Consider the following 19,216-nt stretch of genomic DNA (forward strand, 5'->3'; position numbering starts at 1 on the left):
ACTGTAGAAAATCCCTTGCTGTTAGTAGTTTTTTTTCTATACAAGTCTTGTTTTTTAATTGGTGCAGTCAGTAGGATTTGCAGAAATGTTTTGCGGTGGAACGTTTGTTATATTTTTTAAAATATACAGGGTGATTCTTAAATAGACCGACAAAATTTTATCACAGCTTTCCAAGCATAAATGGAAATAATCAGTACCCTTTTTACGTCGATATTTTTTAGGGGCAGAACCCCCTTGATCCGTGCCACTTACGGCGTTTATGAATTGTTGCAATGATCAAGTACATTTTGATCAAATTAATACCATGGTTTCCACTAGCTGTGCTAAAAATAACTTTAATAAATTTTATTTGGAGGACGGTTAAACAAAGAATTTTTTCAATATTTTTTCCAGCATGTTCTCATTTGATACTACCAAGGATAAAATTTTGTCGGTCTATTTAAGAATCACCCTGTATACTGTAACTACAAAAATTTTAATGACTCCAGTAGTCCAGAATATAAGGGGCCTTTGCGCCCCTTTTAGACAATAATGGTTGCTATTTTATTTAAAAGAAGATTTTTTTGATTTTTTACAAATTCGTTCCAGCTTAAATTTTCATGAACGAAATAAGAAACTACTGTTTATACATTTTTATCATGAACTGAATGATATGAAAATAGACGAATGAAACTACTATTATTATTAATTTCGACTCTTTTTTGGTCGATTTTTGGCACCCGGAGCGGTCTGTTGCCAATAACTCCGGACGTATTGGTAATAACCTCTTATGTTTGGTATCGTTGGAAAGCAAATTTGATTTTCTATCATATACAAAAACGACCAGTGTTCTACGATAATTAGTTATCGAGAAAATTTTGATAAATTCAAAAATATCAAAAATATAAATTCGCCTATAACTTCAAAACTATTACGAATTTTGCAGTTTTCTTGACGCCAATCGATTCCCCGGAACATTCTACATATGTTTTTGTCAAAATATTTTAAGATTGTTGTAAAGTTTTGCTACAATTTACAAAATAAAGAAGAGTAAAAATTTGACAACACAAAATGTGGTCTTTTTGAACATGTCTCAGATTCAGTTTAAACCTGTCTTATCCGATAGATTTTAATGCATTTTGTGCTATCTCCTCTAGTTTCGCCGAAATCGGCGTTTAAAAATTGTTTTTTTTTGTGAGATATTGACTTGGCTTTGGAATCAATCGATAGATTTTTTTACACTGATTACGATGGTGTTGAGCTTTTTGCTCTAAGTCTAATAGTTTGGCCGTAATCGTCGTTCAAAAAGTAAAAATTGTCGAAATTCTGAAATTTTGAATGCGTTTTTCTACGAAACTATAAGACCTAGAACAAAAAGCTAAAAACCATTAAAATTACCTATCTAATGGCTTAAACCGAAAGTTGCTCCAAGTTATGGTTCTTGGTACAGAGCCATTTTTATTTTTCTTAAAAGCCACATCTCAAAGACTAGGTCAAAACGGTTTGTATACGCCTATTCTCCAGTTAACTTTACATATAGTATACTGGTTTTTCATAAGAATAAAAAAAATAACACCGAAATTAGTTATATTTTTGGCAAATACGGGATGTTTGAAAGCCTTTTCATAATAACTCAGGACTAATACAGGGTGCGCCAAAACTCGAGCCCCAGAGAAAAATGCCATGTAGGGTAAAATATCAGAAACGTAGAAAAAAATGTTAAAAAAATTCTATCAACAAAAATTTCGAAGTTATGAGAGTTTAAATTTTGCACTTTGACTTTATTTATTTCTGTTGGAAGAATAATTTTAATAAGTTTTTTTTACTACAGGCGATTGGAAGAGGAAACAAGGAAGCTGTCTCTTAAATTGTAACTCTGTTTAATGTTATTTGTGGCTTTTATTGGCAAAATTACTAAATAATTAAAAAAAAAACCTGTACAAGATCATCAGTATCATTAAATAGACAGAAAAGATGTAAAATGTCAAAAAATAAATATCAAAATTTTTTGGCAGATAGAATTTTTTGTGGCACGAGTTCTGACACATCTATTTCTTTCTGATATGGATTAGTGTTGGTAAACCGCAACCACAATCTAACCCTTACCGAGGTCGTAAAATATATTTTCCTGATTAAATATATCTACAGATCTATTTCATAACAAAATACGACACATGTCCAAGATTGTGGTTGCTTATTCTTTGTTTATTATTTTTTTCTTGCTGTTTTGAAAAACATACGACTGTTTTAAGAACAGTGATCGACATTGTATTCGTATAAACTTTAAATTAAAAGTATTTTTTATGTTTAATTATTTAATTTTTGATTTAGGATGCTTTGTTTATAGTCATTTAATCAAATTACAGCAAAAAGCTGTTACACATAATACTAAAAACATTTTACAGATTAACTACAGAAGTTTACGAACATCTAGTATAAGTTTTTTCTTTTCTTTTTTTATTAGGAGTATTTTTTGCTTTCTGAGTTAGCAACTTGAACTTTTTTTGAACAAAAATATTTTTTTTTCTAAGAAGTAGACGAAAGCTTATAAATCAGTTTTGATAACAAATTTTGGCTTCATCTAACATGACAACATCGATGACACACCGTTTTTCTTTGATTCGCCACAAAACGTTGGCTCATCCTACGCCCCCACGAAATTCTCAGGAAATGTCCGCCACTCATTTAAAAAGTGACAAATATTATCGCACGTTGGCGTTGTCTCTATTGATTTATTTTACAATCCACCTCTGCATCAGGCGACCCCTCACCGATTAATCTAAAAACAGCTGTTGGAATTAATCAAGAGATACGCTTTGACCTAGACCCACCCATAAAACTAAAACTGCCAATAAAGAAGTTAGCAAACGATCGATAATTATTAAGTAAGGCCATCGCTTTATAAAGCCACTTTTATGGCACCAAAGATGAATGAAACGGCGTTTACATACATAGCCGTGGCGTAACGTAACTGTTCTTCGAAAGCGAAAGTCGTGAAAAAGGAGAGTGATAGTTTTTGACACATATTGTAATCAGATTAGGGTCGAATGTGACGCCGTTCCGGCCAGATTCGAGTCCAATCGAAATCGTTTCGCAATTGTCATTTCACTCATGAATTCGTGATAATACCAAACTTGGACCGGTTGGGAAACGCCAATAAGCTGGTCAGGTGGGAACAAGGCACGCACTTGTCACTGTTTTGGTGTGGGCTGATGCTAATCTGGTGCTTAATTAGTCAAAATTGGTGGGGTTTCCGGAATGGGAGAAATTTTGTTTTGGGTTTTGAGGTCTAAAATGGATGGATTATCTAATGGAGGTAAGTACCACAAAAGCCGCTGTAATTACTTTTTGCTATTTAAAAGAAATAAGTACCAAAATAACTATTCATTCTTCATACTGTAGGAAATTACACTGTTTATGGTTTCTTCGTTTACTTAAAAAAAATATCAAGAAGAAAATCAAAATTAAATTAAAACAATTCATTCACTAAAGAATCTATTTCCTGATCAACGAACTACATGTTAGCATTTTCTGTGTTTTTTCGTTTAAAATGAAATTAGTGTCCCATAAATACATCTTGATCAAGGAAAGTTATTTCTACGTCCACATCATAATCTTGTTTGCACCTCTAATAAAAATAGACTCTTACTGTATACTTATGACACATGCCATTAATTTTGTTTAAGCTGAATAAAAGAGTCACCAAATTACTAAATACATCAGGAAGTTTAATTTAAACATTGTTTATTTATGTAAATGCACAAATTATATCAAAACGAGGAAAAATTTATTTGTTAGTGATAACATCGTGTCATGACAAAAAGATCTCTTAAGACTATGCCGAACAGTAAATCTATTGTTTCCGGTCATTATCAATCAGGCTCAATAGTGACTTTTATCGGCTCATTAACAAATGTTATTTTTAATTATAGAGTTGAAGGGATCGGAAATTTGTTTTTTACAAGTCTTTTCATTTCCTGTTCATGAAATTAGTTTTGTTGTAAAAATATCCTTATTACCAAGTGTAGCAGAAATAAGTACATTTTAACCTTAAGTTGTGAAAGATTAGAAGGAAAAGAAAAGACTTTACATTTGTTGGTATAAAACAGTACAGCAATTTTTGAATATTTGAAAGCTACATTTTACTTTAATGGATTTTAAATATAAACAATTTTAACACCTTCTGCAGTAATGTGTAATAATATTGATCCATAAAATTTGCTTTTATTGCTACCAAATTAGTTTTTTACTAAGCACCTGTGTTTAAGTACGAGATGATAAATTTATTAGTTGTGATGAATAATCACTGCTGACTACGTGTTAAAGCAATAAAAGAAAAATAAAACATTGCTAATTATGGAAATGCATAAATGCTGTTTTCACATGACCGTAAATTATGTTTTTCATTATATTTTAAAGACATTTAGTTGACGTCATTTATATTCAACATGGAGGAAATACGAATAATGTAAGTATGTCGGTTTATTTTTATTAATTTTTGTTAGGAGTGACCTGTCACTTTGAATTTTTGTTGGCAACATTGAGTAATGTAGTCAATAGGAAATATAGCGACATTTATAAATTACTAACCAAAAGATAATTAATATTTGAGAAATGTATGAAAATAAACCTCACTAAAAATTGAATACGACGTTTATTGTTTAAAACACACAATATTTTATTCTTGGTGTGAAAGTATGAAATTAAACGTAACAATTTATTACATCGTAGCAAATTATATATAAAATTTTGCTATTAAAATTTTATGATCCGTGTATAGAATACTTTCAATAAAAGAATATGAAACGGTTTCCTGCAATTTTGTCGCAAATTTATTACTGAATAAAATTTAAATTAGATTCGCGTTGAAAATCAGAGATTATTTTCTGTTGCAATATTTTATAAAGAGTAATTACACTTTTTTACAAAGTCAAAAACTTCTTTGTTGCGATTTTTGTCATATTCGAATTGTTTTTTGTAAAGAAGAAAAATAAACAAAAAAAGGAGGCATAAGAAATAGGCTACCATTATTTTGTAAGAAATAAAAGAAAAAAAAATGAAAGAAAAGCAACACATATTTGTTGCCATTTATAAAACTACAAATTCATTTTTATTTTTTCAGCTTATCTTTCATCAATTTTCTGTACTAAAGGTAAATAGTTTAGTTAAAAAATCTAGTGTGAACATCACACGACTTTCCTTATCTTACTTATTTGGAAAACATCCTTACGACAATAATTTAGAGTTGGAAATCGGAGTCATAAACCTAACTTTTGCATTAGTGCCACCTGTCGGATTACACGCAAAATAGATCATAGTTCGAGTGTGGGGTGCAATTTTTTTTTAGTTTGTTACTCATTATTCTTTTTATTTTATCACATTTTACTGTTTAGTGAGGTATATTTCATGATTCTAAATAATTTGCATCCCCATGAATTTATTGCATCTTCAATCGACTTTTAGTCTTTGCGGCCGCACAGTACGACCGATTTTTACCAATTGTTTCGTGTTGCGTCCCCTTCCTATAAGTAACTTCCATACCAAATTTCAAGATTCTAGCTATTATCGTTCACGAGATATGCTGTTTACAGACAGACAGACACACACACAGAGAGACACACACACAGAGAGACACACACGAGCCAATGGCCAAAACCAACTTAGGTAGTTTTTATTCACCCTGTATGTATCTTATGTCCAACAAATAAAATGTTCATCTATTTAAAAGGGCCAAAGTGATTTGTTGTAGTCCAGGTCAGTTCCGTTCTACTAACATTTCCGATTTACTCCCCAAAGATTAGATCAGTTCCTCAATAAAGACCGGATTACACCCGCCAACCTCAAATTTCCGCTTTCTTCAATTCCCAATGAGATGGCATTTATCTAGAAAATTGTCCATGAACACAACCCATTTATCACCCGAGCCATAAACAAAGACGGCCACTTTCGTAATCGATATTAACTTTGGCACACCCTTCCTGTTTCAATCTATCAAATTAGTTCACTGGGTTATAATAATAATATGATATATTGTCTGCGTATTATGACCTCATGTTGGTTTAGATACAATCAAGGGAGGGCAGGTTTTTTCTGATTTCTTTCTTTGTGTTACAGGTTGATAGTGGGGGCGCCGGAAGCCTCCTCCAGTCAACCGGGGGTTATTCACGGAGGCGCTGTCTACAAGTGTCCAACGGATAGAGATGGAGGCTGCGAGGAAATACCTTTCGACACCAAAGGTAATTAGGGAGATTATACACGGTTCTGTATCATAGTTAGCAGAGTTGTAACTTTAAAAAAAGGAAAAAGAAAGAATATTTGGAAGGTAAGGAAATTTACTTTTGTAAAATAAGGAAGTGACCAAACGAATTAAATAAAAAAATCTTTTTATTCAAGAAAAATGCAACAATAATTTATTTTTCCACCTTAATAAGTAATTGATGGACCGACGTTTATGATACACTCAGTATAATAGTTATATTATACCCAAGTATAGATTTTTAAAAATTTCGAAAATGTATGATGTTTTATTAGAATATGTATATAATTGACGGTTTAAATAATAGTCAATGCTTTTCTGAGTTTTTTAACTTTAAATAAAAAAATAAATAAAAAAAGATCAAACACAACGTTTGAGGCAGTGACACTTCCGTATATTTGTCTTTAACACTCCAAGTCTGATTTTTGTTTATTTTGATAAATTTTATTGCTCCAATTGTCACAATTGAGGCCGGTTGTACAACTGTATACAACATTTGCACTAACAACAACAATAACACACGAGACAACCTAATTAAAATGTATCAGCACGTGCCAAACCAACGGCTCGGCAGTCCGTAACATAATTCCGTGACACACGATATGGGTTTTTGTGGTGGTGTTCCGTCGTCAGACCACACAGACCATGGTACAGTTACAACAGTTAATTAAAGGACTCGATTCTGACTTCAATCGTTAGCAATTACTTTGCGTGTGTCACTTTATATAAACGAGCGAGCTTAATAACTCAGACATGAATAGGAAATGAGACAGGGGCGATTTTTTTGTTAAATTCGAAGCAGTGGCGTGCGAAAAATGGGAGCGGTGCTTATTACAAGTAAATTAAAGTGTATGGTAGAGCAAAGCTCAGTCATTACCATTTTAAATTAGAATGATGACAAATCTTTTCATACATCAAAAATTTCTTTGACAACAATCTATTTAGATAGTTATATTATTGAACTTTTGTACCTATTGAAAAAAAAATTATAGTTAATTGCAATTTGAAAAAAGTTGCAAAACTCTGTTCTTACAAAACGATCATCACTTTTTCAGTAAGTATCTAATCGGTTAGGATTTGCGCATTGAGAATATTTTTAAAATGGCAGAACTTTCGGTGACAACGGAAATGGGTATCAATTTCGTTATTTTAATAAAAAGCTAAGTTTTTTATTGCGTTTTTGGATTACTCAAGTGATTTTGAAAGAGTTTTCATTAGCCTTTATTATACCTAAGTTTAACTCTTTTCGAAATATCTAGACTTTTTAAAAAAAAATTGGATTTGAATCTTCCTATTCTAAAATCGATAACTCTACCATTTTTTATTATGTTTAAGCCTTATTTGGGTATACGAGAGAGAAAGGTTATATCTTTCTTTTGGTGTATTCATAATTGGTAAAATAATTAACAAACCTTCAAAATTTAAGGTTACGTTTAGGAAACTTCAAATATCCTTAACTCACTTTTTCTAAATAAAACACCCTAATTTTTTCTTCACTAAATAGGGGAGAATTTAGTTCTGCTTTGATCTGTATTGACATTCCCTATACCTATATAACACAATAATTGTGAAAAAAAAACTTTTTTTTTTCAGTGAGAAATATTTCCATGGCAAACTATGCGAAAATTCACATGGTTAGTAATGAATTTCTTCCATTGTAAAAAAGTCAAAATAACTTGGAAATCATTAAATTTAGATATAGGAAATGTTGATACAGATCGATACAGAATTAAATTCTTTATCAGTTAGATAAGAAAAAATTGGGGAAAAAATTAGTTACGAGTATTTGAAGTTTCCCAAACGTGACCTTAAATTTTGGAAATTTGTTAATTATTATTCCAGTTATAAATACACGAAAGAAAAGATCTAACCTTTCTCTTTCATATGTCCCAATGCAATTTCAAAATAATTAAAAATGGTAGTGGTAATGGAGTTATCAATTTTTGGAGAGGAAGATGCAAATTAAAGAAATTTCAAATAAGTCTAAATATTTCAAAAATGGTTAAATTTAGGTATAGTCTGATAAAAACTTGAGTAATCCAAAAACGCAATAAAAAACATAACTTTCTATTTAAAATAACGAAGTTGATATCCATTTCCGGTGTAGCCGGAACAGCCTGAAGGTATAGTTCAAGCAAAAAACAATGGATTCCATACTTTATGTTCAGCCTGTATCTATCAAAATAGCTACACAATATAACATATTGCAATGAATAACAATAATAATAAAGAGAAATTATGCAAATAGCACCATTGTTTCAGTTTACAATGATTCAAAGCTGACATCAACACTACATTTCCTATAGGAATGTTTTTAAGGCTATTTTTTATAGTTTTTTACCAAGTCAATCGACATACTGCAAAATTCGATACTATTAAAGATATAGAAATTTGTAATATTTTTAGAGTAGCGTAAAACTCAACAGGAAGAGATTTATGTAGGCCATAGAACTCTCGATGATCTGTAGTATCACTTGTAGATTTATTTTTAAATTAAAATACTAATTAGTTTTTAAAGTTTAGCATTCAAAGTATTAACATAAATTGGTAGCACTTCGAATATTTTTTCTTTAGGAACATTGACGATAACAATGACACAGACTCATTAAAATACCAGGTTGGGACAAATAAAAAATCTATGGGCAACACACTAAATTATTGATAATCCTTTTAATTTGTTATATCAGGACCTTTAAGTTTGAGATTTAAACCAAACTAAGATTTTGAATTGATGCCAACCTGAAAGTAAAATCACAGTCATTACAGTCATTTGGTACTTGTCAATCAAATAAACTACCTACCGCAGATACATATTAAGTTATGTCTACTTTTATTAACGTGATGAAAAAATGGAAACAATCTCGTGAGGGTTCCATTGATAAGAATCTACGTCAGAAATTTGCATCCCACGATTTGTACCTGTTATATCCGTGAACATATCCAATTTATCTCTACAATCGATCTTCTAGTTTCTTCCATTTGCCGTGCACCAGTAGCTTCTAGTCCTGTAATAAGAAGAGAGATAACGTCTAAATTGTGCACTAGAGCTTCAATAATCTCTTCTACTAAATTAATTGTCTCCATTTCTCTTGAAGAAAAGGTTTCAATCCAGAAATAGCCTAATTACCACCACTGGGACCCTCGAAATAACTCCAAGTCTTGTCTAATAAAACCACTCAGCTTAAGTTTAAACGTGCTGTAAATTTGGAAGTGTCACAATGTCGCCGTTTAGACGATTCCATTCCGTTGCGATATTGTTGTGTTTATGGTAATGCGGACTGATAAAAGTCGTAGATTAATGCAGCTAGGCCTGAAAAACTTTCAGCTACACATGAAATTGCAAAGTTCCATTGTATGTAGATGTCGGCACGCTTGCTCTATATAAAAACGACTGTTTTATTGAGGCGATTTTGTAATATCGTAAAACTGTACGCCTTCTGTGGCTACTGCTTTAGTTTAAAGTTTTGTTTATGCATATGACACTCGAAGGGGGTTTGCAAAAGCGTTTCTGCAACAGCGGAGTATAAATAGGATCTCACGAGGTAAAGTCAAACAAAAACAATCCTAATTCTAGCCTTCGCATAGTTGTCTCAAAAAGCTTTACTTTACTGACTCCTCTCTTCAGAAAGATGAAGAACGGAATGATTTTCGCTTAGCTCTGTTTCACGTAATCATTTTTGTGTGTCGGGAACATTGTTTTAACTTTATAGAGACGTGGTTTATAGAGATTTCTTAAAAATATTGATATTTCGACTGGCGATTTCAATTAATTACATGGGAGTACGGAAAAGTGCTACTTTTCGGACTATTTGGTTCATTTTTCGGCCGATTAAAAAAAAAACAATCACAAACAAAACCGCCACAACCAAAGTAACCAATTTTAATAATAATTTTTTAAGCCAAGTATTTATAAAATAATGTTGTTTATAAATTTTGCAGTACGAGTGTAAGTGCCCTTTTGATTTTAATCGAATTCAACAAAATTGTGTGAATTTGTGTTTTATGTTTATACGTCTAGGCATATATTACCATTCGGGTCTATTTTATTCTTTTTTTTTCAGAATGTTAAAATACAAAAAGAAAAATGGTGGATGCGCTGGGCCAAATTATTTGTAATTTTTTTGACTGAAAATAAGTTAAATAAATTGTGGTTTTTATCAAAGTTTTAGTAAACAAAAACCAATTAAACTGGTCCTTATACTTAAAAAATGTGTTTTTTTATTTAAAATTATGTATTCTCGTTTTCATATTAATGTGCATCGAAGTAGTCGTTGAAAGGGATCATTTTAAGGTGGCAACCATGCGAAAATTTAAACAATCCTAAACTCAATCTTCCCTAAAAATTATTTTTTCAAATAAATCTGTACCCCATGTAGCAAATAATAGTTAAAATCAACAACATAATCAACATAGGATAGCAGACATAAATACAGGGTGTTTCACGTAATTTTACGAGGTCTGCGTCTGTAAGATGCAATCAATAATACATATTCCGTTACGAACTCGATTACAAATTTTGAAAAATTGGATATTCTTCTCTAGTTTGTTCACCCTTTAAAAAAATACGTTTTTAGTTAGTTAGTGATTAAGATAGATAAACTATAATCATATTCATGCCGACTCTTGATAGAACAAATGATAATTGTTTCTGAAAAACTGTAGTTTATGACTATTAATGAAACAGTGATTAGTTTGACAAGTACTGTCAAGGGTTTCCAAAAATTAAATAATTAAATTTGTATTTTTTGTATCCAGTGTTCTGTGACTTTTGTATATTTGGGTGCGTACATTAGGCGCAAGCCTCGTAAAGTTATGTGAAACACCCTGTATTTTTGTCTTTATTGATGTGATTAAATTTGTTTTGAATGACATTAACGACACTTTTTGTGTAAATCGGACTTTAAATTAAAGATTCATTTAGACTTCTACAACCTACTTGATGCACATTAATGTGAAAAAGAGTATACAGGGTGTTTGTGTATAAATACTTCAAGTAACATTTTCTGTTTCAATGTAAAATTTTACAAAATAAGTTTGAAAAATGCTTTTTTTAATCAAACGTGAATATGCAACGTAAAAATTGGATTTTAGCACAAAATTTAATTGTGTGTTAGTCTACTACAAATTATTTCAAAACCAAGTTGTGTTTACAATTGTTCACTTATACCTTTTTATTTAAATTTTAATAAATGTTTAGTAAGATTTATTATTGTTTTATTTCACTATCGACTTTGTCTTCCTAATACAGTAAATAATAAAATAATAAAAAAGTTTTTAAATATACAGGGTGTCAGAACTCGCGCCCCAAAGAAAAAAATTAAGTAAGATAAGATACCAGGAACATGGAAAAATGTTTAACAAATTCTATTTCTCAAAAAATTTTGACAATTATTTTTTGACATTGACATTTTTTTATGTCTACTTAATGATACTGATAATCTTGTATATGTTTTTTTAATAATTATTCAGTAAAAATACAAAAATTTTGCCAATTAGAATTACAATTTAGGATACAGCTTTCTTGTTTCCTCTTCTAATAACCTGTAGCAAAAAAACTTGGAAAATAATTTTTCCAACAGAAATAAATAAAGCGCAAAATTAAAAAAATTGTTGACATTTTTTCCATGTTCTTGGTTTCTTACCTTACATGGCATTTTTCTCTGGGGCGCACCCTAATTGATTTTTTAGGAAAGAAAATTAGGCGTGCAATGAACTAAATTACTTTAAAACTCTAAAACCCTTTTCGTTTCGTTTTTTTTACAGTATAAACATTTCATTTTAGTTGAAATATTAGGTAATTGTAACTGTTTTTTTTTACCCGAAGCTAAATTTAGTTTGTCATTTTATTGTTCCTTTAATTTTTTTATTGCAATTAATTGTAGTAATATTTGCAAGCAATGTATGTTAGGAAACGATAACACAATTTTAATCACCTCAGTGTGCCAGACTGTAAATATTTTCGTTCATATTATAAAAAATAATGATAAAAATCCACCCAATTATCACTTGGCAGACACCAAAAGAGTAAGCAACTTTATTAATCATCGTTCAATTGAAATTTCTAGAGTTAATTTGTTTTTAACGCATCTGATTCCAAATAAGTCTGACCCATTTGCCAGTGGTTTAATTGGACGTCCGCACGTTCCAAATCACTTGCTTATTATGTTATCCATGAAATCAATTAGCCAGAAACTGATGGTTAATGCATGAACATTGTTAAAGAACCAATCAATAGATTATTGAGAAAAACAAATTACAATAAATTTATGGTAATCCTATTCTGACCGGTAATTGGGTTATGATGAAGAATTCAACGCCTCGTCACGCGGCTCGTGCTCAAATATACGCTTAAAAAACACAGTGTGATAAAAGAATAGATAATTAATAAAATGTTTTCGTTCGAAAGATCAACAGGTTATCACGAGTTTAAGTGTAGAGAATACGCGACTTCGACTTCTAGTGTTGCGTTTTTTACGATTTTTGCATAAATTTTCTATCGTTCTTGTTGGCGCCGACCTTGACGTTAGAATTATCAATCTCGCATCTAAATGCGCACATTGCGGAACGTTAATAACGCCAACTCCCATAACTTTCCATCAATTTCTTCTCGAAGCAATTTCCATCCAAAAAATTCAATCAAGTCGGATTTAATGATAACCCCCGACCGCAGCGAAGCGTGTATGAGGAAAAAAGTGACCATATGGCGGATTTAATTGCGCTGATTTGAAGGGCTTTTTGTGGGATCCGTGTGACCGATGGACGGTACTAGAGAAGCATCGCAAGAGGCGCGATAAAAGATTGACGACTTAATAGCAGGTTGGAGCAAAAGTGATCACATCATCGCTGCTTCTTTGATAATGCGGCTAATTTCGTATGCAAACAGGCCATAAATTGGCCTGATGCATCTTGGGCGTGATGGTAATTCGTTTTCCATATCGTTAATGTGCCCGAGATGGACTATGGGTAAATAATACCGGGACTAGCGGTGAATGCTGTTGTGGTTTCCAGGGGGCACGGGTCACTCGAATCGAAATGTAATAATCTTTGCAACGAGGAGTGCTTTGTGGGAAAATTATGCGAGCAAATAAAATCTGCGATATGCAAACAATATTGTGTTTTTGCAACATTTACTAACCATCTACATTTAGAATCTAGAATTCAAGCTTTCTTGATGACGCTTTTTGTTGCTTATACTATTTTTTAAGGATATGAGGGATTTTGTCTGTTTTTTAACGGAAATGTCAAATAAACACGAATGAGAATAAAATATTAAAAATTAAATATTAAAATATTACAATATTACATTTTTGACAAAGTAACAATTTTGAATCATTTTAATAAATTGCACAAAATTTATTACCAATTATAAAACCCACTTGGCATCTTTTGTATAGACACGTTTTTTTTAACGACACTTCCCTAAACGGAGTTAATATTCGCGAAACTGGGTTGAAAATGACATTATTTTAGTTTTTTCCGAGTGGTTTAGCACATAAAAACCCATTTATTTTACAAGATGTAGTCGAAATATACATAAAAATCACAAATCAAGTGATTTTTTTTTATTTATTTTTTTTAATGGTTTTTGAGCAAAGATTAGTCAAAAATAAGCAGAAAAACCACAAAATTTGGTCGAAATTGTGTTACTTTTATCTTTTTTTTATTAAACATTCAAGCATGTTTTTCAACAAACATCACAAGTTTTTGCGAGATTTCTCTAAAACAAACCAAAGAGTCGCCAAATTTTGTCAAAAATTATATAATTTCTGCCCTTTTCGGGTGTTTTAGGAAAATTGTGAGCTGGAAACGCAAATATTTCGATAAAAACATGCCGAAACTTCACGACCAAAAATGGTGTAATTTTTGTCTTTTTTGAAAATAAATTTTGTAAATTTTTGTAAAAGTGCTATGTTTACTCTTTTCAAACATTCAAGCATGTTTTTCAACAAACAAAATCTCAAGTTTTTGCAAGATTTCTCTAAAACAAAGCAAAAAGTCGCCACATTCACTCGAAAATTATATCATTTTTGTACTTTTTGTGTGTTTTAGAAAAATTGTCAGCTGGAAACTTAAGTATATCGTCAAAAACAAGCCCAAAAATCACGAAATTAGGTCAAAAATGGTGTTATTTTTGTCTTTTTTCTGTAGAGACATGTTTTTTACGACATTTATTTAAAGAGAGTCAAAAATTCGTTAAACTGGGTCGAAAATAACATTATTTTAGCTTTTTCCGAGGTTTTAGCACATTTTTCAACAGGAAAAGTAGTCATTTCCAAGTCTTTGTTAATAACAAGCCAAAAATTTACCAAAAATGAAGCCATTTTTGACTTTTTGAGTGCGTAAGCACGTTTCCAAGCCTTTGAATTTATTTTCAAAAAATGTTACTAAAACTCACAGAGAAATTACCAAATAAGATTAAATTGATCGCTCGGATTAATTCGTTTTTGAATAAAAGACTCATTTATTTTACAAGATTTAGCATGTATAAAAATCACAAATCAAAAATGATATTTTGTTTATTTTATCAATTTTAAATGGTTTTTGAGCAACAATTAGTGTTATGTTTACTTTTTTCAAACATTTAAGCATGTTTTTCAACAAACAAAATCTCAAGTTTTTGCAAGATTTCTCTAAAAAAAGCAAAAAGTCGCCACATTTAGTCAAACATTATATAATTTCTGCCCTTTTCGAGTTTCTTAGGCAAAAAAAACAGCCTAAAATTTACGAAATTATTATTTCCTTTTTTGAATGTATATGTAGGTTTTTGAAATGAAAACTTTTTTTTTTGAAAAATTTCTCTAACATTAATTAATATGATCTCTAATTCTCTAATTTTTAGCAAGTTTACGAGAATGTAAAATAAGCATATATGAGTAAAAACGTAAATTAAAATTAGTTTCACCGTTTTCGGGGAACGAGTTGAAAAAATAACAATTTTTAAACTGAAACTGAAGACGAATCTAGAACATGCATCAACTTGGAGCTCATTTCAATAAATTACACAAAATTTTCATAACATTTGCTTGTATCTTTTGCAAAATAACTTTTTTCTGTATATACAACACCTTTTTTTATTAAAGTTTTTGTAGCAAGATTCTAATTTTTGTTCACAATATTTTACTTACTTGCAAAGAGTTTCCATTAGTATTATAAATATCTATTGTATTCGGTCTTTAGACTTTAGGATGTCAAAGAGACATACAAAACTCATAAAAGTGTAAATTTTGACTGCACTCCAACTTGAAGACCTAATTTTTTAATAAAAAAAAGAAAAAGGATACTTTGGATATGGCTGTTAGCAATTTTTTTACCAAAATTATAACTTGGTGATTTTCATTGTAAATAACTATAACGTTTTACGACACCACAAGTGCGTTTTCAATGTTTACCCCTTTTTTGGTTATTGGTTTAATAGGCGTCCCAGTTTCAGAGTTGTTACAACACATTCCAACTTTACATAAATTAAAAATCTTCGTTTCTTCAGGTTTCATATTTCAGACACCTGTCAGACACCTAATCCGTCTAGATTATCCGTAACGTGAATCCTTCTCTTCCGAGAGCTTTAATTAAAGCTCACTTCAGACTCGGACTCGGCAAAAGGGCATCTCGACACGTCGAGAATAATTCGTGTGATGAATGTATCGAAGCTCATTGAGAGATCGTGGGCAGATAAATTATGCGGCCTACCTGCCATTGCCTAACAAGGCCGCTGCTTGGATTAAGAAGCGTTGTAATAGGCGCCAACACATGCTTTCAATTTATATAAACGGTCCGCAGCGGAGGAATTAATTGGCGGTGACAGTAAACAGCAAAAAGAATGATTGATTCGGGAAACGTACTGAATCAAAAGGAAGAATTTTTAGTTTCTCTTGAGGTCGCGGTATTTAATCTAGGACGGAATCAAGACTGTTTTTTTGTTGATTGCGTGGGTGGTACGTGGGTCAGAAATAGACAATGGAATGGCTTAATTTGCATTCAGGGACGACTTGCAGGCTTTCTTGAATTGATAACTTTGTGCTGTTTTTACAAAACTGAATTGATGCCATTAGAAACGATAAGATTATGGAGTTTATTTTGCATTTGTAACATAATTGGTTTTCTCTTTTACAGACAATGAGACACTCTCATTTTCAATACAAAAATCTAAAATGTAAACCGCTCCAAATTGTTACAAACGAAATTATCAGATTTCGAGACTAATATTCTATGATAAAAATATAACATTTGTTAAGAATTTATAAAAAAAATCATAAAATTTGTAACACACATGAGTCACAATCCTAACAAATATTCGACTAAAAAAATACCAAATTGAGTGAACTTAATTGAATGAAATGATATAAAAACGTCCAAAGGTACAAAATAATTTACAAAAATTCACAATATTCGTGCCCTTCATCAATCTTACAACATTTCTTTGTTAAAGCTCCCAAAAAACAAATTCACACCTCTTACTAATTAAAAAAAAAGCCGGAAAAGAAAAACAGCTATTTTTGGCAGCCTATACAAATATAATTTTTGCATTGCCATTTAAAATGTGAATATTTATAATTGAAAAAAAAAATATGATTTGAAAATCGCAAGCAATGAATTAATTTTAAAGTAATTTTTATATGTTCTGTTCTGTATCATGTTCTTCATGTAACTCTTAAAAAAGAACCAAGTATTTTTCAAGTTTTCAAATTTATGTTTATCTGCATTAAATATGTGATACCTATTTCGTTATTTTCAAAACTGCAAAAAAAATTTCTCTTGATTTAGATACAATTGATGAAGATACAATTTTCCAATGATGCTACTTTGATGTTTCAGGTTAGGTAATTTTGTGTTTTACTAATAAGAAACACATAAATACACACATGTAAAATATTAGGAGTAAAAAGTAAATAACATTCAAAAAATAAAACTTGGAAAAAATCGCAGATCCATGTTGCTATTTTCTGGAGAGGTAAAATTGGTAACACCACATCAAAGTTTTGTATTTATGGTTAAATTATTGAATCACTGTGTATGGAATTCTGAACAATTAATTCAATATTTATGTGACGCTCTGTATAGAGAATTACTATTGTATCTAAAGGAATAAAAAGTATAGAACCAATTGGTTTTATCTACTTCCAAAAAAATAATCGGTAATAAAAATTAAAGTGCTATAAAAAATGTGTTTTGAGAATGAAATTTTGTTTTATGTTTGAGTTAGAATTTTTTTTTCAAAATAGTAACTTATATGAAAATTTTTTTCGACAAAAATTGAATAAAATGAAGATAGTTCTACACCTTTTTCAAGTGTAATTCAGAAAGCATAAGATATATTTTAGAAAACGTTAATTGTAATTGAGATTAGTCAGTTGTATTTCAGAAAGTGTTAATTGTAATTCAAAACAGTAAAATTAATTTTAGAAACTATTAGATATAATTCAAAATATCTATTTATTTTGTAAAATATCAAGTTTATGTAATTTTTTTAGTTTTGAAAATAAAATAATTCGTGTTTATGTGTAAACTTCATTTTGAGATAACAGTACAGTAAAATCGTTTTCATAAGACCTACTAAAAATTTTATTGTAAATGCGGTATTGTTAAGAGTAAACCAGAGGGTAAACAAATCATAAATTAGTGGAACCCACCCGGACCCAGAAACCAAGGAAACAGATCAGTTTTTTACAGGACCGGATTACTTACTTTCTTTTTGTCTAAAATACTTAAAATATTTTAATAGTTTTTGAAGTAGCTGTTATTAAAGCCAAGTATTTTAAGAAATTTAAGAAAGCCAGGTGGTTAAGCTATTATTAAATAAAGCAGATTTTTTTTAATAATAGCTTGGTAAAACTCTACCAGTACTTTGGTTTTAAATACGGCCCTGTTTTATTCTAGTGGGTGCAGCAACACTTGAAAGGAACGTGCTATTTATGGAGGGTTACAAATTCAAGCCATTATTTGGTTAATCCCTTATAATGTGTCATAACTTTTTTAGTAGGTCTTAGGAAAACGATTTTTCTATAAGTTACTCATCCAAATTACAATTGATATTTTCTGGATTACATGTAACATGAAATACAAATTGGTATTCTGAAATACATGTAATGGTTTCTGAATTACAATTAATACTTTCTGAAAGACAATTGACTAATCTAAATTACAATTTGCGCTTTCTGAAACTAAATTACTAATTTGAATTACATGTGATGGTTTCTGAATTACACTTGAAAAAGGTATGTCCTTAGCCTAAAATCATAACCTTTGTTTTATGATTTGAAAAATTTTTGAAAAACCCAAAAAAAATAATTTCAAATTCTTATTTTTGAGAAACGTGACATTTTGATAGTACTTTACCATTCATCAATTAGTTATTTCAAAAATACATAATTTAAACATGGTGGTTAAAACCTAGAATTACTTACTGAATTTGTTTAACTTAATTTTAGCTCTTATTATTATTAAAATATATATTTTTTAAATCAACAAGATTAACATCACTGAACGTGATTTCCTTTTTTAATGATAAATGAGATTAAACGACAGATACTTAAACTTGACATGGGATTAATTACAAAATATAAAATACGTTTGACATCTTATGGGAATCAAGTGCTTGAGTCCGATAAAATCTTGCTCTTTAATGATTAATATCTGCCCTATTATGGTGCTCGCCGAGTATTTAAAGTACAACAAATGACGAATAAATGTTTGTAGTAATAAAGTAAGGGTTTGTTGAATTTCAGGCAACAACCGCGACGCCAACAACAACCTGATGGACAACAAAACGGAGCAATGGTTCGGCGCGACCGTCAGTTCTTCAGGCCGGGAAGAAGGTCCCATCGTGGTAAGTTTGAATGTCTGCAACGTGGTGTATTGACATCATTGACGAACGATCGACTCTTCGAACTTGCTCTACCGCATTACAGAAGCGATACGTCCGTATTTGCCGCGGATGACCGCGCTTTTTTACCACGGAACGACCATTCGATATTCAGGAAACGT

The 19,216-nt window shown here is 30.7% G+C and overlaps 1 protein-coding gene across 3 annotated transcripts in view; it reads left to right on the plus strand.

The window, feature by feature from the left end:
• LOC123014408 (integrin alpha-PS2) overlaps positions 1–19,216 on the plus strand; it is a 71,012-nt gene that overhangs the window by 6,311 nt on the left and 45,485 nt on the right. For 2 of the 3 annotated variants that reach the window (XM_044413509.1, XM_044413519.1), the window contains exons 2-3: positions 6,094–6,215; positions 18,958–19,058. In XM_044413509.1, the coding sequence (XP_044269444.1) occupies positions 6,094–6,215; positions 18,958–19,058 (223 nt within the window). Of the gene's footprint in view, positions 1–3,276; positions 3,296–6,093; positions 6,216–18,957; positions 19,059–19,216 lie in introns of those variants that run through there. The other variant, XM_044413528.1, reaches the window with a different exon arrangement.

The sequence above is a fragment of the Tribolium madens genome, unplaced genomic scaffold (genome assembly GCF_015345945.1).
Source record: "Tribolium madens isolate multiple individuals breed KSU strain unplaced genomic scaffold, Tmad_KSU_1.1 Scaffold_19;HRSCAF=116;Tcas5.2_LG9, whole genome shotgun sequence".
Taxonomy (NCBI): domain Eukaryota; kingdom Metazoa; phylum Arthropoda; class Insecta; order Coleoptera; family Tenebrionidae; genus Tribolium; species Tribolium madens.